Source organism: Scardinius erythrophthalmus, assembly GCF_964197995.2.
Source record: "Scardinius erythrophthalmus genome assembly, chromosome: 24".
In the NCBI taxonomy this organism is placed as follows: domain Eukaryota; kingdom Metazoa; phylum Chordata; class Actinopteri; order Cypriniformes; family Leuciscidae; genus Scardinius; species Scardinius erythrophthalmus.
Genome location: NC_138244.1, coordinates 25,806,919 through 25,833,194, shown reverse-complemented (window position 1 = coordinate 25,833,194; position 26,276 = coordinate 25,806,919). Strand labels below are relative to the sequence as shown.

Sequence of the window (26,276 nt, the reverse complement as noted above, 5' to 3'; positions counted from 1 at the left end):
AATGTTGTTGTATTATTTAATTCAAATGAATCTTAAACATACATTCTTCAATTTTTTATGTTTATAGCTAGAAAATACAAATTCACATTTTATAATCCCAAATTCAATCCTGAATCCCATATTTGCAAAAATTGCAAACCTCATGTAAAATGAAACAGAAAATAAAACAGCTCAATTCACTTTGATCTCAGGAGTTGACAATCAACACTTTACTCAAATCTTACAGTGGGATTCAGATTACAGAATATACACTGAATGACCAAAAAAGAACAAGAAAACAGATTCAAATAGGCAAATTCTTAAGAGTCAATGACTGGATCATTATTGCAGTGATTATTATATTTCTAGTATGTCATTATGTATATCTTCTAACCCTGACTGATGGAGTGTGTATAGCTTTTCATTTCTTAAACAACCATGTAGGAAGACACATCATGGCCATATTCCAGGATGACAATATCAAGATTCATCAGACTCAAACTGTGGAACAATGGTTGAGAGGGAGCATGAAGAATCATTTTCACAGATATATTAGTGTATATTATACTATGTTATATTAAGTAAATTTTCCTGTGGTCCAGAGGTATGAATATACCACCAGATTTGATGTTCACACAGTATTTTGTTTGTAAGTCAGTGAAACAGAGGGCTGTGGATCAGTGCTAAATGAGGGGAACATGGGTCAGAGCGGGTCAAAGAGGGTCAAACAGGGGTCAGAGCGGGTCAAACAGGGTCAGAGCGGGTCAAACAGGGTCAAAGAGGGTCAGAGCGGGTCAAAGCGGGACAGAGCGGGACATGACTGAACAGGTTTCAGCCCGACGGAGCCGAGACCTGCTGAGTTACAGACTAACATGACCACCTTAAAAATGGATTTATTCATGAAAATGAACAAATACAGGATTGCAGTTACCAGCAGCAATTTCATCTTCATAGAGTCACATCAGGAACTTAATCTACACATTAGATCGCGTCTAAACTATTGAGATGTTCTGTGATCGAGAACACCAGAATCAGAAGTAACAACAAGCTCATATAATTTGATGCATGTAACAAAAAATGACGTGTGCACAGCACAGCACGTTTCAGAAAGACACATATCAAAACTCCTAAATAAGTACAAAATCTGCATCAGAAATGAAATATGACACAACAGTTTGATTATTTCCAATGAATCTTCAAGTCCACATGCAACGGCATCATTACTGCAACTGCAGCAGAGAAACAGTGATCAAAAACAACAGTTGATTCACAGATTGAAGCTCTACTAACATCTTCTAATCACCACTGAACCTTTTTCTTTTTACTTGTTCCCCAGTTAATAATAATAATAATATGTAAAAATGTGGTATTTAATGCATACAAATATTGTATGTAATATTATTTGGAGTGTGGAAAAACGTTTGTACTGATACTCACAGATATGTAGGAAATTCTGCCCTCTGGTTCCAGAGTAGAATAATGCAACGCTCCAAACTCCAGTCGGGGCTGGAACAGCAAACACTGCCAGCTTCATTCAACTGCAGTCTATAATGCCATACTGACACCAAGCGCCAGATTTACTGAACAGGGCAAATTATGAGCGTGCAATTTATTAGTTCAAATTATTTTAATGAAATGATTGTACTATTTTAGTTCGATGATATTTTTTTATTAAATATTGTGTACTTTTAGGGGATTTTATGGTACTAAATTAAAGTGATGCAGTAGTTATAATCCATTTATTCACTTTTTGAGCATGGACCTGAACATTTAATTTCCAACTTAAACGGTCATAGATATTGACTGCATTAAAGCACATACTTAAGTTTGGTCTCTTTTTAAAGAACTTAAAAGTTATACAATTTTACATTTATTGTTATGAAAAAAGTTATTATATGAAATAGATATATTCCAAAACACGTTTCACTTTAAAACTGTAAGAAAATCAAAGCCATAAATCTAAACAAGTTGTGTTTCAAATTTGAGGCTGATATCTCAAAGAATGAGCTTTTAGTAAGAGTTTGTTTGGCTGCAGTACCAAACGCTTCCACTAGATGAAATTCATCTCCTATTAATTTCCAATGCGTTCATTTTTGACCACGAACAATCCAAGTGTGAATATTTTTTTCAGGACCATTTAACCTTTTCGAATCATGTCTATGATGTTTGTGTGTGTGAGTGTGTTCACACAGCAAGTGCAAAACCTTTACCAATTTCGTACCATTTTGACGATGAAGTAAAAAATAAAAAAAAAATAAAAAAATAACGTACAATTTTTTGGGTCAAAAATGACCAAGCAGCATCAAAGGTTTAAGACATGCTTTTTTGGGGCGGTAAATAATGGCGCAAACGCCGGTAAATTGACTAGCTCAAACCTTAGTAAATCACCTTGCATGACTCATTTAAATATTCTCCTCCAATAAATTTTGCGTCTGAAAGGTAAACTCCTACAAATGCATATGCAATAAGATCAGCTGCAAAAATCACATCCGAGTCTTTACAGCGCTAATTCTTCACTGTGTGTCTTTAGTAAATCCTGACAGTAGTTTTTTAACGCCAAAAAAAGGGGTTCGTGTGCAAGCTGTTAGTAAATCTGGCCTCAAGTGTACAAAATCATTGTTCACCACCACCACAACCTGCCCGCATCCTGAACCACATCCACAATTCAGCCAACATGAAAAATCTGCCATCATTTATTACCAGCTTGTTGTTATTTTTATTTTATTTTAAATCATATTTTTTTATACAAATGTTTATATATACATTGTATACCTATTATACATATAATTCATGTTTGTTTTATTTTGCTTTTATAGTGCGTTTTGTTGGAGCTCATTGTCACTATAAACTGTCACTGTATGGAAACAAATATATTTAATTCTTTAAAAAAAAGAAAAATTGGAATGACATGAGAGGGACAGAATTTTCATTTTTGGGTGAATTATTCCTTTAAATATGGGGTTCAGACCGTATGTGTCTAAATGGAGTTTGAATATGAGAATGAGATTTGGGGGTACAATTCATTTTTGTATAAAGTATGAATTCAAAGTTTAGAATTAGAATTTTAAGAAGAGGAATGTTCAGCAGTGAAAAGAACAAACTCCCAATAGTTTAATCATGTATTAGTATATGCACATGGCTCGCACTCCAGAGCGCTGATTTGTATAACAATCACTTCCTGTTATCATCAATCCAGTCAGTCCTGCTGCGCATGACGCATAACTTAAGTAAACTAAACCCTAACACTGCTAATCTGTACATGTGCAAATACAACCACCAGAGAAATTTCAGATAACATCTTGATCAAATCTCCAATGTTTAGGGAGAATCAATGTATTTGAACTCAGTCAGTTCTGTGTGAGTCAACTAGACTGTTGAATCTCTGGAATGAGAACCACAGCATCCCACACACCACGAATCATCTCATCAGGAAAGACAGAGCAGAATCTATTCATCATCCGTGACGTCTCCGTCAGAGTGGTAGTTTCCTCCCGTTACCCTGGTGTAGTGAACGCCCTGACTCCCGCTGGCTCCACAGCTGCAGAGTCGCCGACCGAACCGAGACTCGATCTCCTCCAAACGCAGACCCTTGGTCTCCGGCAAACAGCCCAGCACGAACACGAAGCCCAGCACAGCCAGACTGGAGTACAGGAAGAACGCGCCTGGACAAAAGAAACATTCAAGAGAAAAACTAAGATCATTTTCACATTTCAACAATAGTCTACATACAAGTATTAACCACATTCCTATCATTTATTAGTTGTTTGTGTAACGTTACATTGTTAAATTGTGGTGTTTGCCAAGTAGTTTCAGAGTTGATCCTTGACTTTCTGATTCTGGGCCTCAGGTCAGGAAGCACACAGACTGGCTAAACCGACCGTCTGCAGTCTCACGTCACCAAGGTCAGATAAATCCCATCAAATAGAGACTCTTAGATATCATCATATAGATGTTCCCCGAAATAGGAAATCAAAAATACTCCCTAACCCATTTAAGGGTAAAAATTTTGTAGATTTTCAACAAATAAAAAACAGATATACAGGTAATACAAATGAGCAAATGATAAAGATTGGGTTGCTGAATATTCGATCCCTTACTTCAGAAGCACTTATTGTTAATGATATTACAGACTATAACCTAGATGTGCTGTGTTGACAGAAACCTGGCTAAAACCAAACGATTACATGACTTTAAATGAGTCCACCCCGCTAGATTACTGATATAAACATGAACCTCGCCTAAAAGGCAAATGGGGAGGTGTTTATGTAATTTAGTAATATCTTCTGAGAGTAATTAAACACTGAGCCAATGACCAAACCGAACAGAGAATAAATCAATAACAACATAACACAGAGCAAAGGAAGCACATGGCATAACCAGGAACATAGCTATGACAATAACACAATAAAAAGACATGAGAACCTAAATGTGATTCAAAACCCAAAACCAAACCTGACAACAATGCACTATTATACTGTAACTACCAAGAACAATTTAAAAACAGCATAGCAACATACCTTAAACTCTTTTAGAACACCTTAGCAACCGCATAGTAACACACAAGCAACCACCTGAACACCCCATCAATCACATAGAACAACCTAGCAAAGTGCATAACAACATGCTTATAAGCACTCAGAACACCTTAGCCAGAACCATCCTAGCAACCCACCAAACACTGCTTTAGCAACCACCTGTGCACCCAATTGACTGCATAGCAACTACCCAGAACAACCTAGCAACTGCATGATGCACAAAGACACTCAGAAGATCTAAGCAAATTTGGCAATACCCTGGCATACACATAGAATAGCAACCGCAACACAATGTCCTAACAACCACCAAGAGCACCAAAGCAACCACATAGATCAACTCAGCAACAGCATGACAACATGCTTTACCTTTGGCAACCCTAGCAATGCCCTGGCAACCACCCAGAATGCCTGAGCAACTACATCACAATGCCCTAGAACAACCTAGCAACTGCATAGCAACCCCCTAGCAACCATATGGCAATATTTTGATGTCCGGTGTTGCTGAGCAGAAATACATAATCACGTTTGGCTTGTTCTCCCCAAAGTTGCGTTGGATTTTCTCCTCAGCGTAAAGGTTAAGAGGTTCATCTATCACTGTTTTCCATGTTCGTAGAGTTAGTTTGTGGAGTAAATATACAGACTATAATCTGTGCGTTTACACAGCTTTTTTAAAAATGGTGCTGGTATTTCGTGTGCGTCCGGCCAATCAGCGTACACTAACGTCACTGTAGTTCCTATAGCGCTGGTTTAGACCGACTCTAAAGTAGGAGCTAAATTAGTTCTTCCAAAAGGAGTTCCTAGAACTAAAATAGTTCCTAGTTCCTGCGGTGCGAACACGTCAAAATGCGAGTACTTCCACCAATAGTTCTAGGAACTATGAAAAGGTTCCTCCGGTGAGAAAGCCCCTTTTGTCTAGACTGGACATTCAGAGGCTCCTAGTGAACGTGATCACGTCATCAAGTTAAGATCAGCATTGTCATTAGATTTGTATTATTCATGTTGTGTTCAGTGTCTTGTGTGTGTGTGGTGTGTTGTACCGTAGTATGTGAGGTACTGGGCCACATGGAGAAAGGTCAGAGACACAAGGACGTTGCAGATCCAGTTGACCCCGGCAGAGCAGGCGTTCCCTGTACTGCGAGCCCACAGCGGGTAGATCTCAGAGTTCACCGTCCAGGGCATCGGACCCATTCCTGCTCACACACACACACAATCTGACATCAGTGCAGTGCCTACAGACGCTTTGAACTTCATTAACAGTGACTTTACTTCATTAACAGTGACTTTAAACTCCAGCCGAACTGAGAGAATTCTCACCTGGGGCAAAGAAGGCCAGATACAGCACCAGACCCAGCAGAACTATCCAGGAATAAGACGTTGGGCAGTAGTTATAGGCCCAGAACAATCCTGCGCTCTCCTGTGTGCCATTGGAACACCTCCAGAAAACATGAACAAGACAACACTCAGTCAAACTACAATATAATACTGTTCATTTAAGAAAGTAGAGTTGTGAAATTCAACATTTAGGTTGTTCTTTTTAATAAATCATATGCACCATCGTGAAAATGAAGCTCACTTTAGTATACTTTTAAAAAATGAGTACTATGGAAATAATATACTTTAAAAGGTTATACTTAAGTGTGAACTGAATGTAATGTTATCGGACACTTAATTGCATGTTCTTTACAATTGAACAGAAATGTGTTATAGTTTAAATTTATATTAAATGTATTTAGTTGAACTAAAGAGTGCTTTTTGACCCACTTACGTACATACTTTTATGTAATTTCATAATAATTTTTTTGAAAATACTGCTAAATGTACTGACAAAATTTAGCCTACGGTAAACTTTAATATTCTTTAATGTCACTTCTATTGAAACTTGCATATCATGTATTTAAATATATTTATAACTACACATTTGTAAAGACGAAGATACAATTTATGACATTTAAAATATATTAACTGTATTAAGTAAGGGATAATGTATAGAGAGGCGGTCGTTATAGCGAATAACTACTCGGTTACTAGCGTAACCTCAGTTCCCTGAGATAGGGAACGAGTATTGTGTAGCTATATGCAGTGGGGAAACTCCTTTTCCTCGATTTACTGAAGCTTTTATTTAAAACGCATTTGCAGCTGCACAGCTAGCACATTGAGCGTGGCTCGCTCATAGGCTGTGCTGCAGCAACTGCTTAAACCAATGGCGCGGGCGCCTCTGACAGGCCACCAATGAACAACATTGCACGTCAGAGCTCCCAAAGGGGGCGTGGCCTTAGTCTATATCAGAGCCCCGAATTCGCCATTATAGCAGGTTCCACGACTGAAGCGACAACTCACCTGGTTACTATAGTGCGGCCGGCTACGCAATACTCGTTCCCTATCTCAGGGAACTGAGGTTACGATAGTAACCGAGTAGTTCCCTTTCGAACGGTCACTTCGTATTGCGTAGCTATACACAGTGGGGACGCCATGCAAAACGCCGCACTAAAAGTAACTGGTTGCCACTGAACTCAGGACCCCTGAGCCCAATACAAGTCCGAACCATATAAATATATATATATATATAGACCAGACACCGTCGGGCCTTATAAATATACGTGTCAGTAACACTACCAACCTAATATACTAATGAACCCAGACACCGTCGGGGCTATTTAGTAAATTAAATATAACCAGCAAGCGGGTTTTATATATTGTGAATGATTATGCACAGTACACTGTAGAGAAGACCAGGCACTGCCGGCCTTCACCATACTGAAAGCACCTTCGCATGTAGAGAAGGAACTTCCATATTATAAAATTTCATAAATGTGGAAGGCGAGGACCAGCTGGCCGCATCACAAATATCCTGAATAGGAAAACCAGATGACCAAGCCCACGACGAGGCCATGCCTCTAGTCGAATGGGCTTTAATACCTATGGGGCAAACCTGACCCATCGAGGTATAAGCCATAGATATAGCATCCACAATCCATCTAGACAGCCTTTGCTTGGTGACTGGATCGCCTTTGGATCGGCCACCAAAGCAGACAAATAGCTGTTCTGACTGCTCGAAAGACGCAGAATGCTCTAGATAAATTCTCAGTGCTCTGACAGGACATAGAAGATTAACCTCCCCATCCTCGGCAGAGGGGGGAAGGGCTAATAACGTAATGATCTGTGCTTTGAACGGAGTTGAAAGCACTTTAGGCACATAACCATGCCTGGGTTTGAGGACGACCTTAGTGTCACCTGGGCCAAACTCCAAACATGAAGGGCTCACTGAGAGCGCCTGTAGATCTCCTACTCGCTTGATAGATGCCAGTGCCAGCAGGAGAGCAGTCTTTAGCGAGAGAGGTTTCAAATCAACCGACTGGAGTGGTTCGAATGGTGGGCCCTTTAAGGCCCCCAGGACCCTGAAGAGGTCCCAGAGGGGCACAGAAGGGGGTCTGGAGGGGTTAATCCTCCTAGCACCCTTCAAAAACCGCACCACCAAATCATCCCTTCCTATCGACTGGCCAGCTATCAGGGCATGATGCGCTGCAATAGCTGCCACATACACTTTGAGCGTGGACGGGGAGTGGCCCGCATCCAACAGCTCCTGCAGGAAGGATAATATCACATCTACCTCACATGACTCTGGGTCCAAACAGTTTTGAGCACCAGCTGGAAAAAACAGACCATTTCAAAGCATATAGGCGCCTAGGAGACGGGGCCCTAGCTTCGGATATAGTGTTTAGGACCTTCCTTGGAAGGTCCCCGGGTACCCGTTTAGGGGCCACACATGGAGGGCCCATAAATCAGGTCGCGGATGCCATATCGTTCCTTTCGCCTGGGAGAGGAGGTCTTTCCTCATTGGAACAGGCCAAGGGGCTGTGTCTGATAGCTGAATCAGCTCCAGAAACCACGGTCTGGATCTCCAGAGAGGGGCCACCAGCAGGACTGGGCACCCGCTCTCCCTGACCCTTTTTATGACTTGTGGAATCATCGAGACAGGGGGAAAAGCATTGAGGGGGCGATTGGGCCAATGATGGGTCAACGCATCCCTGCTCTTCGAGAAGAACATTTTGCAATGAGTGTTGGATCTCGAGGCAAAAAGGTCTATTTCGGCCTCTCCAAACACACTCCATATCAGACGAACCGTCTGAGAGTTTAGGGACCACTCGCCTGGGGGAGTGTTGCCCCGTGAGAGCATATCCGCGCACAGATTCTGAACGCCCGGGATATGCATTGCTCTCAAAGAGCGCAGATTTCTCTGTGCCCATATAAGGAGTTCTCTCGCTAGGGCATACAGGCTGCCTGACCTGATGTTGCCTTGGCAATTTATATAGGCCACCACTGACATGTTGTCCGTGCGGACCAGGACATGGTGGCTTTTTAGGTTTGTTAGTATCCATTTCCATCCTTTCAGATCCATTGTTACAAACCAGTCCCCCGGGCGAATTTGCGCTAGGATGTGTTTGATAGTCAACATTTTGAACGGCCGTCTCATGAGAGCTTTGTTCAAAAGTCTCAAATCTAGTATGGGTCTGAGACCGCCGTCTTTTTTCGGAATTAGAAAATAACGGCTGTAAAACCCTGAATATATTTGCGCGGGAGGGATTAATTCTATCGTCCCTTTTGCTAACAAATTCTGTACTTCGGCGCGAAGCACGTGACCCACGCTGCTTCTCACTGAAGACTCGACTACAGCCTGAAATTTTGGGGGTCTGCGAGCGAATTGGAGCAAGTAGCCTCGCTTTATAATGTTTATGACCCAACTCGACACACCGGGGATGGCTTGCCAGGCCTGCACCCGTGTGGCTAGGGATTGAACCACTGAATGGTATGAGTCGCCTACATTGTGGGGACTTGCTACCCTTACATTGTGATTTGTGCACGTATTGAGTGTTTGACTGACTGTACAAGCTTTTGCCTGTGGGGAAGTCATTCTTACAACATGGAGGGGGCCACCTAGTGTAGGGGGACCGTGAAACCATGGGTTGTGTTTGTGAAACATACTCTTTTTGTGCTTTATTTGGGTCGCCGTGAAAACGGCGTTTGTTTGTAGAGGCGCGCTCACTGCTGCGGGCCTGTTTACAGTAATAAAATCCCCAGCCGCCTGAACTAAACAGGGAGCTGCGGGAAGTACAGTGGGTCTTTTTGAGGGTGGTCCGGCTAGCGCGAGACACGAGCTCTCTCTCTTCGTCCTTGCTAGGACGACTTCGGCGGAACCGGGTCACTCACCCCGCTGGGCCAGGGGCCTTGGCGCCGGGGCATCGGGTAACGCTGTGTCGGTCTCGGGTGGTGGAAGGTATCAGCCGCAGGGCGGGGCTGAGGCACCTGCTTTGCCGGTCTAACTGGATGTGGTGAAGAGGCTGGCTTGGTTTTGCTGGACGCTGAGCTAGAGCGCTTCGGCAGGAAGTGTTGCATTGCCTAGGACGCCTTCTGTGCCTTGGTGAATCTCTCCGAAAACCCTTTGACCACCGGGCCGAAGAGGCCGGAGCTGGACACGGGGGAGTCGAGAAAACGTCTCTTGTCCGCCTTGATCTCCGTTAGATTCAGCCAAAGGTGGCGCTCTAACACTACCAAGCTCGCCATGCTCTTACCTATGGCCTGTGCTGTGGCCTTCGTAGCACGCAAGGCTAGGTCCGTAGCGCTCCTCAGATCGCTGAAGGCTTCCGGATCCGGGCCAGTCTCGTCCATGGACTGGAGAAGCTTGGCCTGGTAGACCTGAAGCACGCCCATGGTGTGTAGCGCCGATGCAGCCTGGCCAGAGGCGGAATACGCGTGTCCGGCGAGGGCTGATCTAGCTCTACACGGCTTGTTGGGGTGGGTAGCTCTAGCTCGCCAGCTAGCCGCCGTGTTCGGGCACAAATGAGCTGCCACGGCCTCCTCGAGGGGCCGCAAAGACTCATAGCCCTTTTCCGCTGCACCGTCCACTGATGAGAGTGTCGCGGAAACAGATGAACCCACACGTGCTGAGTAGGGTGCTCGCCACGCCTTGGTCAGCTCCTCGTGGACTTCGGGGAAAAATGGCGCTGGTTTGTGAAGTGGGGCCTGCTGGCGCCCTGAGAGAAACCAGCCATCCAGCCGACTACGGGGCGGCTCCTCGCTATTCGCTATAATGACCGCCTCTCTATCAGGCTTGTGCAAAATTCAGAATTTCCGAATTGGCCTCCATTCAATTCATGAATTGGAATTTGAATTGAATTTCCTCTGCCCCACAAGACATTGAATTGAATTTAAATTGGAATGACAGGAAGTGGAATTAAATTCATGGCAATTCAAAGAAATTCCACACAGTCACACAACAGGAAGAATGTGTTTAGTCTCGCATGCATGTTAGGAAGATTACTTTGTAAATGTTATTGCTTACTGTTATTAGTTACCCATTATAAATGTGGTTTGGATTACTTAATTTGGATAACTTTATCAATGCAAAGCATTTTCGTTTTAAGTTTATTAGTAACTTGTTGAATTAAACATTTTACCTCAGTAATACAACTAAATACAATTACTTTAATTTTGTAATTTAATAACAGAAATTTCATTTCACGTAACTATTTACTGCTCAACCCTGCATACATTTTGTTCTAAAATAGATATTGATCAAATTCTTGAAATAAATTACCCCCTCAGTGTTGTTTAATTAGTTTTGTTCCAATGTATTTTTTATTTCAAAGTAATCACACAAACACAAAGTTGTTTAATGCAGTTATCATTTATTCCAGTGCAAAAAATTACTGAGCAACACTGTTGCATCTAATTCTCAATAGCTCCTCAAATGTTTTTTCATTGAGTCTGCACCGTTCTGGGTTGCGTTTCCCGAAAGCATCGTTGGCCAACTATGGTCGCAAGTTCCGTCGTTACCAATAGAGTTCAATGGACATTGCAATGAACTTGCGACCATAGTTGGCCAACGATGCTTTCGGGAAACGCACCCCTGGTCTGAATATCTTTCCTGCAACACTAAAGATTCTCTCAACTGGTGCAGAGTGAAGTTGTAAGGGACTTCTGAAACTTAAAATGTCCAGTGTTGCCCATTAAATTGTGCTTTCAAACAAATGTCCAGCTCAAATTGTTTAGCAACCATTTTAAATACTTGGTGAAAGTAAAGCATTCTAGGAAATGGAGTCATGTTCCATCATGTTCCACAAAATTACAATTACAATAAATCAAACTGAAATAAACTTAATGTTCTGTGACTAAATGGTAAATAGACTGCATTTATATAGCACTTTCACAGACCTATGGCCACCAAAGTGCTTTACATAGCCTCAAATTCACCCATTCACACACCAACAGCAGTGTCAGCCATGCAAGGCGCCAACCAGCTTGTCAGGAGCAGCTGGGGTTACGCGTCTTGCTCATGGAAAACCTCGACACTTGGTCAAGTGGAATCGGGGATTGAACCACCAACCTTTCGGTTTGTAGACAACCTACATGAACCACTGAGCCACTGCCGCCCCGCATATTATAATGCAATCATATTTCATTGTTAAACACTTCACTTTAAATATGTATATGAATTTCTTTGAATTTGTATTGAATTGCAATTCTGCTTCCTTTAATTCAAATTCGAATTGTAATTCTAGATCCTGTTTTTGACATCAATTCAAATTCAATTCAAATTCAAGAATTTAATTGGAATTAAGGAGTCATTCTCAATTCAATTCTGAATTGTGCACAAGCCTGCTCTCTATACATTATCCCTGCGTATTACATGGCCACCTACAAAATAAATAAATAATTTGACACGAATTATTGATTTAAAAAGGAGTTTATTAATTTCAAAACGATTGTATTGCTTCCGCCAAAGAAAATAGTCCGTTACGCGTCCATAGCAACGCGCTGTTTTTCATGGCAACGGTCTGTTATACTTCGCAGCGGTCTGTTATCAAGAAATAACAGACCGCATTCTACATTGGAATTCAGCCAAGCCATGTAATAAAATGTAATATTAAATAGCACACTACAGTTAAAATGATAATCAAGCACTTTACATGTGCTTTTATGTTACTCAACACATTAAAAAAAGCGCACTTCAATCTTTCTTGACGAAAGATTATTAAACAATTATTTAAAATGACTTTTAGTTTGACATTATAACAAAGCACACGTTATTTTTTTTTTTAAGTGTGTAGGGAAAGTAAATACACTTAATTGGCCTTCTATTTCATTACTATTATATTATTTGCATGTAGAGTAAATTGCACAAATTTTTCCCAAAGGCAGGGATATGAAGAGAGGTTTCACCTGCCGGCTGCAGAGGTCTCAGTGTTGGCCGCAGACACAGGAACACATGAGGACTCGACCACTGATGTGCCGTTCACACTGTAGCAGAAACCACACGCAGGATCCAGCATGCAGGATTCACAGAACCTTCACAGAAACAAACTTCATTTAAATGTCAAGAAGAACATTCAAGATTCAGAGTTTTACAGAATTCTGAAAGGAAATTTCAATTTACTGAACTCTTAACCCTTATGTGCTGTTGGGGATGTTTTCATCCACTATGGGGTATTTTTGAGTCTAAATTTGGCTATAACTTTTTCTGTGTTTCAGCAAATGGGATGATTTTTGGTGACAAATCTTATTTTGACACATATTTTGGGAAAATGCTTTGAAATTTTTCAAAAACTCAACAGTTCACTGTGGGCAAATTTACTACCCTTTCGTTATGTTTGTGGCTGAAAACAGCCACTACTTTAAACTGCTGTAAAAATTTATCAGATAAATATTTTTTTCAATTTTTTTTGCATAAATCTATTAATCAACCTCAGTCCTGCTCAAAAATACTAAATGTTTAAAAAAAAAATCAGGATTTTAACTCTTTAATTGCCAAATTTGTAAATGATGTCACTGATTTGGGGAAAAAACACACACAAAATGACTCATTTTCAATATAAAATGTGATTGTGGACTGGATTTTTTTTTACCTTTTATCACAGTCTTGGACATGTCAAAGATTAGAAACAACATTGGTTTTGATGCATTGTTAGTTTTTGTGCAGCATCAGATTTTAACTTTTTCTCCCTCATTTACTGTTCGTGGCTGTTTTTGCCCCATTGACTTCCATTATAACCACATTTTTTGATTGCAAAGCCATGACACCATATAATCATGCATTTTTGATTGTTGGTGGTTTTCCCTGTTGGGAAGAGGTAAAATTTGTAATTTTTACTGTTGATAACCGGGTGGCACCATTAACCCTTTAGATAGGCCTGTGCCAAAAAAAGCTTAGTTTCTGGCTTTTACATGGAGTTATATGGAGTATAACAGCATAATAAAGTGTGTGTGTGTGTGTGTGTGTGTGTGTGTGTGTGTGTGTGTGTGTGTGTGTGTGTGTGTGTGTGTGTGTGTGTGTGTGTGTGTGTGTGTGTGTGTGTGAACTCACCTTGATGCGTCTGAGAAAATCAAAATATGCACCTCAGCTCTCAGAACTGCATGGAGTAAACAAAAACAAAGTGTATTTATGCACCTGCTGCCTTTTGATGGTGAGAAATGCAGACTAAACAAAAACAAAGCAAGTGGATTTAAACGCGTGCATGCAAGCCTGCTGGTCATTTGATGGTGAGAAGAGCAGCAAGCAACATGAGAAAGGGCTTGACTTGTAGTGAAGTTTTAGAGATGATTATGCAGCCTGACCCTTCCAGCGAGCTGCAGGATGTTTCGTCTTCTCCCTCTGACACCACAGACTCAGGAGAGTCAGATCCTGATTTGGATGTGGCACCCTCATCATCCTCTCTAGCTTCCACTGAAGGCGAGGAGGATTCGGAGGATCCTGGATCTGGGTGGATTGGGAGAAACGGCGAAGTGTGGTTTTCCACCAACGCGGAGACAACTCCCTTTCTTCAGCCTGCCAGAGGCGTGACTCCAGGGCCGACGCGCTATGCCTTCACAAGGGTCCAGAACATGGATTCCGTGTTCAATCTGTTTTTTACGGAGGAGATGATTGACCTCATTGTCAGCATGACTTGCGTCAACACATACATGTTTGTACAGTCATACAAACATGTATGACTATGCCTTGTGATGGCATAGCGTGTCGGCCCTGGAGTCACGCCACTGGCAGGCTGAAGAAAGAGAGTTGTCTCCGCGTTGGTGGAAAACAACACTTCGCCGTTTCTCCCAATCCACCCAGATCCAGGATCCTCCGAATCCTCCTCGCCTTCAGTGGAAGCTAGAGTGGATGATGAGGGTGCCACATCCAAATCAGGATCTGACTCTCCTGAGTCTGTGGTGTCAGAGGGAGAAGACGAAACATCCTGCAGCTCGCTGGAAGGGTCAGGCTGCATAATCATCTCTAAAACTTCACTACAAGTCAAGCCCTTTCTCATGTTGCTTGCTGCTCTTCTCACCATCAAATGACCAGCAGGCTTGCATGCACGCGTTTAAATCCACTTGCTTTGTTTTTGTTTAGTCTGCATTTCTCACCATCAAAAGGCAGCAGGTGCATAAATACACTTACTTTGTTTTTGTTTACTCCATGCAGTTCTGAGAGCTGAGGTGCATATTTTGATTTTCTCAGACGCATAGAGGTGAGTTCACACACACACACACACACACACACACACACACACACACACACACACACACACACACACACACACACACACACACACACACACACACACACACACACACACACACACACACACACACACACACACTTTATTATGCTGTTATACTCCATATAACTCCATGTAAAAGCCAGAAACTAAGCTTTTTTTGGCACAGGCCTATCTAAAGGGTTAATGGTGCCACCCGGTTATCAACAGTAAAAATTACAAATTTTACCTCTTCCCAACAGGGAAAACCACCAACAATCAAAAATGCATGATTATATGGTGTCATGGCTTTGCAATCAAAAAATGTGGTTATAATGGAAGTCAATGGGGCAAAAACAGCCACGAACAGTAAATGAGGGAGAAAAAGTTAAAATCTGATGCTGCACAAAAACTAACAATGCATCAAAACCAATGTTGTTTCTAATCTTTGACATGTCCAAGACTGTGATAAAAGGTAAAAAAAAATCCAGTCCACAATCACATTTTATATTGAAAATGAGTAATTTTGTGTTTTTTTTCCTCCCAAATCAGTGACATCATTTACGAATTTGGCAATTAAAGAGTTAAAATCCTGAAATTTTTTTAAACATTTAATATTTTTGAGCAGGACTGAGGTTGATTAATAGATTAATGCAAAAAAAATTAAAAAAAATATTTATCTGATACATTTTTACAGCAGTTTAAAGTAGTGGCTGTTTTCAGCCACAAACATAACGAAAGGATGTAAATTCTAACAATGCACAAGGGTTAAAATCCACATAATAAACAATTACATATAAATACATATAAATCGTTCAAAATACACCTACCATAAGCTAAAGGCATAGTGCACACCAAAATAAAAAGTCCATCATCATTTACTTACCCACATTTTATTTCAAAAGTATATGACTTTGTAAATGATGATGGAATTTTCATTTGTTTCCATCCCTTTAAGTTCAGTAGAAACACACAAGTGTGACTTCAACATTTTTACAAAACTGAATAATAGTGTAATTCCAGCTGAAGAACTACACTACCCATAATCCCGAAGAGAGCTTTACCAATCAGAGAAGTTGCTGTTATACAGTTGGAATGAGACAGTGTCAGATTATTGTTGGTAACATGAGTGAGTCTCTTGCACAGTGTCCTAACCAGAAGCAACCTGGCGACACAATAAAAGTTCTCTTTTCCATGTCAATCAGAGTTTTTGTACTAACAAAGAGCAACAGGGGATTCTATTTTAGAAATGGTTTCCATTTTCGGAGACATAATGGCTAGAACAACATACAGGTATTGATTACGTACTTTATTTAATGTTGAAAGAATTTAATGTGAGTTTGAATATAATTTTGCACGACTTTTATAGTCATACTGAAAGCGACATAATTCACCTGAGATCTTGAAAATAAACTTAAAGGTATAGTTCACCTCAAAATGAAAATTCTGTCATTAATTACTCACCCTCGTGTCGTTCCAAACCCGTAAGACTTTTGTTCATCTATAGAACACAAATGGAGATATTTTAATGAAATCTGAGAGCTTTCTGTCCCTCCATTGACAGTCTACGCAACTACCACTTTGATGCTTCAAAAGGTGCGTAAAGAGATCGTAAAACTAATCCATATGAATTGAGCGGTTTAGTCTGAATTTTCTGAAGACACTCGATTGCTATATATGATGATCAGATTGAATTTAGGCTCTTATTCACATACAAACATTGATCAGTGAAAACATAAACAGAAGCTCAACCGAACCTGCCTGACGCGTGAGAACAAACCTCACTGGTTCTTGCAGAAGCTCAAACGTGATGCGTAACACGAGAATGAACCTCATTGGTTCTTGCTGAAGCTCAAACGTGATGCGTAACACGAGAATGAACCTCATTGGTTGTCGCACGTCAATCAAACATGCTTGAGCTTTTGTTTATCATAACTGTGAGTTGATGAATGTTTATATGTGAATAAAAGCCTAAATTAAATCTGTTCATCATATAAAGCGATAGTGTCTCTCCAGAAAATTTGGGCAAAACCGCTCAATTAATATGGATTATTTTTACGATCTCTTATGAACTTTTTGTTGCGTCAAAGTGTCATTTGCGTAGCTGTCAATGGGGGGACAGAAAGCCCTCAGATTTCATTAAAAATCAAGATGAACATGTGGAAGGACATGACGGTGAGTAAATGATGACAACTATCCCTTTAACTGTGAACTCAGTGTGAACAAAAAACAAGTGACAAAGATTGTTTCAGTCTCTCAGTATGTATTTTTAATAATGTTAAAATGGTGTAATATTTGTGAATTTGATTATATTTGAATATATCTGAATATTCAGCAGTAATCTTCAAATATATTGTATGGTATATTCATTTGCATTGTCTTTATTTTTTTCTAATGTGTGGACATAGTCCTAATCCAGGTACAATCCTTAGGTCAATCTAGTCTACTAATATGTAAAACTCACCCATAATGAACGCATGTGGAGTTGTGGAGGGAGGAGTCACTAGGGTGAAAGGTCACGGGTGGAGAGGCCTGAGCCGAGAGCAGAAAACCAGCAGCGAGAACCATCAGACTCACAGCCGTACCTGAGGAATTCACAGCAAACAATCATAACTACATACTTAAAAACATTTTGAAGAAATGAAGATGGTTTCTGTCATTTTAGGTAGTTCTTATCACACTGACGTATATGTTCGAGTTTTCAGGGATAATTTGGCTTCATTTTTCTACAGTGTAAGGAAGTGGAGACGAGTCACCCATCTTTGTTACAGTCTATGGAAAGAACCCATGTCTGTGTCTGTGCTTCTGAATCCTCACCTAGTATGCTTCCAAGAGTCAGCTTCCTGCGGCCCACCCTCTCCACGAGCCAAACGCCCACCAGAGTAAACATGAAGTTGGTGAAGGCTGTGGCGGCCGCCAGCCAGATGGCCATGTGATCGTCCTGCACGCCAGACATCTGAATAATGGTGGCACTGTAGTACCTGCAGCATCCAACCACATCATCTCATTCCCTTCAAATACACTGTTACATAAGCAGACTTCACGGAGTTCATTATCTTCAAAATAGCATGTTATCACACTAGTACTTTTCCACAGTATGCAGTATGTATAATGTGAACAGTATGCATATTATCATACCAACTGAAAGCTGCCTGGTTTAAAAGTAATGCATCAGTTCACTATAGACAATGGACCCTTTTTGCCGGCAACATTTCGCTAATGTGAACACGCCTTGAGAACAACAACTCTACTTAAAAAAATTAAGTACACCGTGTAAACTGTGTAGTATGCAGTAAATTATTCACTCTAGTATTCAATTCTGGAATATAGCCTTATTACAGGGAGTCATATGGACTCTGATGAAGTCATGTGACTCGTCACCTACATGACGGTGTTGATTCCTGAGAGCTGCTGGAACATCTGTAGGCCACATCCCACGATGAGCGCTCGACGTGTCGGAGCGTATGTTAGGATTCGCCACAACACTGGACCACCTACATCATCATCAAGAATCAATCAGGACATCAGTCAGTCAAATGATATCATCGTTCTATACAATTCACAGAGTTTACACAAATTAAAATCTAGTAATTTGTGATTACTTGTTAGGTTTTTAAAAAAGTAATTTTGATTCACTAATGAGGCTTTCAGACTAATTTGTGAAATTCATGTCACTTAGGATTAATCAATTCACTGGATTCCTCATTTGCAAAAGTTAAAATAAATTCAGATTTATTAATGTTTTTGAAAGAAGTCTCTTCTGCTCACTAAGGCTGCATTTATTCTATCCAAAATACAATAAAAACAGAAACATTGTGAAATATAACAATTTTTAAAAATATTTTTCATTTGAAGATATGTTAAACTGTAATTTATTCCTGTGATCAAAGCTGAATATTCAGCATCATTACTCCAGTCTTCAGTGTCACATGATCCTTCAGAAATCACTCTAATATGATCATTTGATGTTCAAGAAACATTTCTTGCAGTTGTGCTGCTTAATATTTTTGTGGAACTGTGAAACGCTACCATTCAAAAGTAAGATAAACATATAAAAAATAAAGTATTCAACATGGACACATTAAACTGATCAAAAGTGACCGTAAAAATTTCCATCTCAAATAAATGCTGTTTTTTTTTTTACATTCTATTCATAAAATAATCCTGAAAAAAATAATCACGGTTTCCACAAGAATATTAAAAAGCAAAAACAGTTTTCAACATTGATTTGATAATAATAAAAAATATTATTACCGGTAATAATTTAGGAGCAAATTATATTGCTTTCTGAAGGATCAAGGAGACTAAAGACTGGAGTAATAATTCTGAAAATTAAGCTTTGATCACAAGAATGAATTAAATTTTAAAATATAGAAAACAGTTATTTTAAATTAAATTAAATTAAATAATAGTTAACAATATTTTTGTTTTACTGTATTTCTGATCAAATAAATGCAGCCTTGGTGAGCATAAGAGACTTCTTTCAAAAATATTACAAATCTTAATTATTCCAAACTTTTGACCAGTCCTGTATAAGTGTGTGTTAAATGAATATACATTTTAAAGTATTTACTCAAAATTCACTTCAAAAGAATGATTCAATGACAAATCTGCTATCACTATGGCTTGTGAGCCATGGCCTGAAAAACACAATTTAATATAAGATATTTTCCAGGTTTTCTGTGAAGGTTTATCATGCGATGTCATCCTGATCTCACCAGAAGAATCATTCCTCTCCTCCTCAATGCTGCTCCGTATGCTCTCATACTCGTCCTCCACATTTACTCCTCCGCGGATCTGACTGAGCACCAGCCGAGCCTTCTGGGTCTCTCCGTTCTGCAGGAGCCAGCGAGGACTCTCGGGGAGGAAGAGGAATCCCGTGAACTGCAGGGCGGCGGGAACAACAGACAAACCCAACATATATCTATACATAAACACAAAAATCATTCAAAAATCATTACAACAAGTCCTTTTGCACCTCATTTTAATCTCACATTCACATTTTTAACTCTACACTACTTTTCCTAGAGCATGTCTGAAGCATCGCACTATCACTGTAGCTCAATAAACAGAAGACTGAAACGCTTTGATTGATTAAACATGAATATTAAACGCATCACTACGACAATATGTGGTTTATCTGAGTTATTCAAGTCTTCTTGGGTATTTTCATGATAATAAAGTATATTTATACTTCAATGTATAACAGTTTCCATTTCCATCGAGGCAGCCGTAGTACTTTGTATAAAAGAAAAAAATCCTAAACACTCAAAATAGTAATCAAAGAGGTTAGATCAGATGTTTTAACAGGCTATTTTCTAATTTTACATTTAGACACCTTTGTGTATAGCACATTGAAGGCCTTGGGACTGAGAAAACATAATGGGGGTGCAGGGTTTACCTTTTAAGAAATGTATGGAAATGGTATGATAATGGTTTTAGATTTTGCTCAAAGCAAAAATATAACATGAAGACAAAAAGTAATTTCAAAGTTTTTTTTGTCTTCCTTTGCCATCTCTAAATCATTTTCCAAATTCTAATATTGTTTATTATGAAATGCATCTGTAGCTGTGGCGCTGTATGTTTTTAGCGAGAGAAGCAACGCACACGCAGCGGAAAGGGCTTTAATGACTCACTTTTGGCTCTAGGTGAAAATACTGTAGATATAGCTCCAAAAGATCATTACAATAAACAACCATGAGTGCTTGTGGTGTGAACCGCTCCGTTGTTTTGACACGCTGCTAACTGTAAACTGTGGAAACGGTAAAATGGCGAAATTATGTCCCACGGTCCGGATGGAATCAAGCCCTGATCCACCATTTGAATAACACTGCTGTATAGAATACTATGATGAAATAATATGTTGTGTGCCTTATTCTGTGTAAGAAGCCACACCAGCTCACAGAAGGATGTTTTCAAACACTCAACTGACGCTATGAAGTGAGTTTGGAGTAAAAACCTATTGTCTTTTGTTGGACAAGAGGTTCATAAATGCTCCTCATGTTTGGAAAGATGTTTGACGCGTTGCTTTTTCAAATACATGTTATAAGCGACTCAAACTCAAGCATGCTTTCAGATGAAGCAGCGTTTACAACTGATCACAGAGCCTTGCTGCACTGACAAGCTGCGCATCATTTATTTTTCAGGGTGCTGCTATGCAGTTGGTAAGGTGTTTTGCCAATAAGTCTGGTCACTCAGTTTCCCTGAGAGTAAGGGAACAGGTGTTGCGTCTAGCTAGACACTATGGGAAAACTCCTTTTCTCGAGAATATTGAATCCTTTATTTTAAAACGCAGTGCAGCTGCACAGCGAGCACAGAGCAGAGCGTCTAGCTTCGCGCCCAGAGCGCGTCGGAGCCGCCCGAAGGGGCGTGGTTTATGACTATATAAGCCTGGCCAGCTCGCCATGGAATCAGATTTAATCTCCTCCAGCGACCTTCACATCGATGACTTCTCCAGAGATCTCGCCGTCAAAGTGCATCTTGCAGCGGAACGAGTGACCTGCCAGCTAAGCAAAGTGAGAGGACCGGCACCGCCTCCCTGAATTCACCGTTAACCTGCACCTATCCGGCGAGAGAAGCCGTATCTTTAATTACAACTCTATTCAGCGTGCTCGCCGCCGCGACAACTGCTAAAGAGCAAATTTTCTGAGAGCGTTGTTTCAAATGCCTCTCACCGACTGTGCCACGTGGGCTCTCACAGTCGGTGAGAGGCATTTGAAACAACGCTCTCAGAAAATTTGCTCTTTGCTCTGCACGACGGAGACAGTCACAGCGAGTGCGCTCCGTGCCTGGGCCTCACCCACGCAAGAGCTGCACTCAACCAGGGCGGCAGCCTGCACTGCGAGAGCCTTCCCATCGCCATCCTGTGCTCGCGGCTAGCCTTCCTCTCGGACGGCGACCCCGTCCCTCGCGCTCTCCCGCTTCCTTCTCTCAGGCCCCGACGGAAGAAGCGGCGTGCACAGATGATGCCCGAAAAGACGGAGAAAAGCGAGCCCGCGCCGGCCCAGTACCCGCGCCTCTCGCTGTCTTCCTCGCGAGACCCCCTCCCCCGTGCTGTTCTCATTTCATTCAGCGCCTCGGGGAAAGAAGGCAACGAAAGCCTTTCGCTCGCTGCGTCTGAGGAATGGCCGAGCTCTACACCAGACCCCACCCTTCAGTCTCAAGCCAGCTGTGTCGGAGCCAGAGTGAGTGTTGACGCCGAGCTCTTCGGGCCAGCGGTCAAAGGCTTTTCTGAGCGGTTCACTGAGGCGCAGAAATCGTCGCAAGCCATGCATCAATTCCTGCCCAATCGTTCAAGTTCGGCTTCAGGGCGCCCTAAGAGAACGCCAACCTCCTCAGCCAGCCAAGCATGTGCCACAGGCCCCTTAGCCCCGCTCAGCGGCTGAAGCACATGGGCGCCAGAGACCAGCTAAGTGCTACCCGCACCCAGCTCGCCAGGGCCCCAGACCCAAGATTGCGTTGGACCCTGTGCTTCGGGCTCCCTTCTAGTCCAAAGACTGGGGGAAAAGAGAGGGTTCAAGTCCTGCTGTGGCTGGACCACCATCGGAAGAGAGCTCGTGCACTTCTCGCAGTTCCCGCTTCGCTACAGGTGCGAAGCGCCCTGATTGGTTTGCGCGTCCCAGCCGCCTCGCCATAGGGCAGAGGTCTTCAATACTGCTCCTGGAGGGCCACTGTCCTGCAGAGTTTAGCTCCAACCTGCCTTTGAATATTCAAGCGATTCTGAAGAGCTTGATGAGCTGATACAGGTGTGTTTGATTAGGGTTGGAACTAAACTTTGCAGGACAGTGGCCCTCCAGGAGCAGGATTGAAGACCTCTGCCATAGGGTGTGCAGTTGCAGCTGCACTGCATTTTAAAATAAAGGCTTCAATATTCTCGAGATAAGGAGTTTCCCTATAGCGTCTAGCTAGACGCAACACTCGTTCCCTTACTCTCAAGGAACCAAGGTTACCTTAGTAACCGAATATGTTTTTTATTGTTAACTAAAACAATTTAAAAAAAATGTGTTCAATTAAATAAAGCTGGAATAAAATAGAATATAATTGTTAAAGGTACACTGTGTAGGAATTTCTCCCATCTAGTGGTGAAATTGCATTTTGCATTCAAACGAATAATGCTCTCTAGCGCCTCGCTTTTTCAAATGCGTGTTGCAACTACGGTAGCCGTTATTTACCAAGAAGCTATGACAACATGTCTTCCAATAGCACTTAATCGATGTTCTACTGTTATGCTGCCTATATAATGAATTACACAACCAAGCAATGAAAAAAAGCTTGTAATTTAGACTGTGACATTGACTTACCTTTCGAGAAGAAAGGAGGCAACTTCAGCGTCCCTTTCAAAGTCTTTCTCCTTCATTAGCTCTTTCCACCTGGGAAAAGCTATCTCGATATTTACCCTCGTTTTTTTAATTTGCCGGTCACATTTCCTTTTAAATTAAATTCTTTGCTCTTTTGGCGACGAGGATTCCTTCTCCCGTGGGTCGGCATAAGTATGATCCTGCATTATGAAGTACCGTGCAGTGCAGCCTTTCAAATTTACCAGGGCAGTGACAATCGCCTCTCACTGATCTCCTTGTCCGTTTCAGCTGGTTTCAGTCACGTGATGTTGGCTCTGAACGAAAATGCGTTGTGGAAACGCGTTGAGGTAGGCTAGTGCTTTTTGTCCCTCTCTGCTATTATAGTTTTTCAAAATGGCGGAATGACATGGAAGCCTCCTTGGACTTACCCGTCCAATGTAAATAAAGATAAGAAATTTTTCGCTTACGAGGATAAGTCAGATCATTGGCAGAGGTAATTTGTCAATGAAGACATATTTATGAATAAAGACATTGATTTTAGCTAATAAAATACTTAAAAAACTACACAGTGTACCTTTAAGCTTTAAAAAACTGTTATTAAATTTAATATGTTGACTTGGCAACTAAATTTTATAAAATAAGTTTAAGTATACTGAAATGACTAAAACAATTAAATCTGTATAGGCATGAGCCACTTTAGATTCATTTTTGAATATCTTGTTATATAATATTAATTACATATATTTTATTTAAAATAAATTATAAATAATAATAAATAATAGAAAACTACTGAGCTCTTTTTACGAATTGTATTGTGTTGCAGCATTTTTGCCACTCAAAGTAGACAATTCTGAGCTGATGGGTAGAAAAAATATACCTGTTATATATACAAAATATATATAAAAAATGATTCTTTTTTTATATATAGAAAAATATTTAAGAGGTAAAGCTTCCATTTGAACCCACCTCCAGCCATCATGGGGCAGGTAGCTAAAGACCCCATCCACCACGCTGGCTACGAACTGCCCACCAGTGATAAAGAGAGTGTTAATGGTGACCAGCTGACCTCGGAGATGAGAAGGGGACACCTCAGCGATGTACACGGGCACAGTCATGGATGCAATTCCTAAATACAACAGAAGACGTGAAAGAAGGAAAAGGCACACAAACTGAATTCACATAGCTTTCCATATACTACAGTATTAAGGCCACAGAATGAATTACCTATGCCAACGCCAACTGTGAGCCTTCCACACAGAAGAACCTCTTTGCTGCGTGCGACACTCAGGATGATTCCTCCAGCAGTGAAGATGAAGCTAGCGAGTAGAATGCAGATTCTTCGGCCGAAAAGCCCGTTGAGAAACCCTCCAGCCAGAGCGGAAAGAGCTGCGGCGCCAACAGTGATGGAGACCAGCAGCTCCTGCCACAGAGAGCTCAGGTTCATCTCTCTCTTCAGCAGAAGCATGGCTCCAGACACCACTCCTGTGTCATAGCCAAACAAGAATCCACCCAGAGCCGAGAAGAAAGCCAGGGTGTACACGAAACATGGGGTGGCGTGCTGGATCTGATCTGTGGATGTGGACACGTCATTTTCTTGATAGTTGGTTTGGACATTAGATGGCGTTTTTATCAGCCTCCTTTCGTCCTCAACTCTCCTGTCTCCTATCAGCTCCTCCATTCTCTAGAGATTACGCACATTGACTCCTATGACAAAGAAAACACCTTGAGATCATCACATGACATGATCAACAAAAGCCATTGCCTAGCCCAACCCAGAATGCACACGTTGGCAGTGCACACACCTCAAACCACAGTACATAAATTTGCAAATTAAATATTGGTTACTTGGCTTAAGGCCTATGCTAAAATTCTTGCATAGCACTATTTATGAGAGATTCTTCAACACATGCACTGTACAGCGAAATCAATCTGATGTTGTGGAAAAGACTATGAATATTCAACATACACTTTAACAGTAATTAGCGAACAAATTGTTCTTTTGAATCGGTTCTATGTAATAATTCAGTCGAACCGATTCGTATTATCGTTTGCGAATGACTCGATAGTAGGCTAGCATTTGCCCGTTGGCACAATATAACATCTAGTGATGGACTACAGTAAAAATAAAATAGTTAAAAATAAATTTATTTTGCTACTTTGGCACTAGCATAGCGGACTACTAAATCGGACTCAAATGAATCACTGAATCATTTTAGGAATCTGTTTGCTATGGCGAACTCTTTGAACGAACCGATTCGCTAAAATTAAGTGGACTTTAAACAAACTCCGATTATCATAGAAAAGAAACTCGAGTCGAAATCGCGATTTGGCGTGCATGCAAAAATGTTTCACTTTGTAAACACGATATTAGGCTATGTTTATAGCAACTACAAAAATACATCGAAATTAAAAAGTCGCGAAATACATATTTACGTTGATACGCATGTTTTAGCATTCCATTTAAGATTTGTTGTATCTTTATTCAGAATATTAAAATATTGGTTCATAAAACATGAACGTACACACCTACCTACACATAGTGTAGCAATAGCTAACGTGCTAAAAAATGAACAATACACGTTATATGCATGTGAAATAACTTCAAATCCGTATATTTGCCTTCTCCCTCTGTAACCTACCAGCAAGACGCTTTTCTTGGTGCCATTCGCTTTAAAAAGGGACTCGGGTGTCTTGCTTTCACTCTGTTGTGCTCGAACAGGAAGTTTGTGAATTCTTGCAGTCATATGATTCATAACGCAGCGCGAGGAGGACCACAGCTGCTAACATGACCAGGATCCCTCCTTTACCAAACCGAGAATGAAATCGGGAACTAAAGATTAGTCATATCAGTCTTTACTGTAGCATAACCCGTGTTGTGATTTGCATAAATATGTCAGAAGAGCGTGTGCGCTGTGAAACAGATGATGGTCTGCAGGAGCAACGCGGTGTCCACA

At 41.0% G+C, this 26,276-nt stretch overlaps 1 protein-coding gene across 1 annotated transcript; it reads right to left on the bottom strand.

Annotated features, from left to right (window-relative positions):
* On the bottom strand, positions 1-26,091 carry slc2a13b (solute carrier family 2 member 13b). The gene is made up of 11 exons (XM_081356704.1): positions 25,962-26,091; positions 24,547-25,026; positions 24,289-24,448; positions 19,744-19,949; positions 18,411-18,519; positions 17,843-18,006; positions 17,490-17,610; positions 12,732-12,857; positions 5,829-5,947; positions 5,552-5,704; positions 1-3,641 (listed from the first exon to the last, which is right to left on the bottom strand). Exons 2-11 carry the CDS (start codon positions 24,998-25,000, stop codon positions 3,427-3,429), a joined length of 1,827 nt encoding a protein of 608 aa, XP_081212830.1. The 5' UTR covers positions 25,001-25,026; positions 25,962-26,091; the 3' UTR covers positions 1-3,426.
* Between the last annotated feature and the right edge of the window lie 185 nt (positions 26,092-26,276).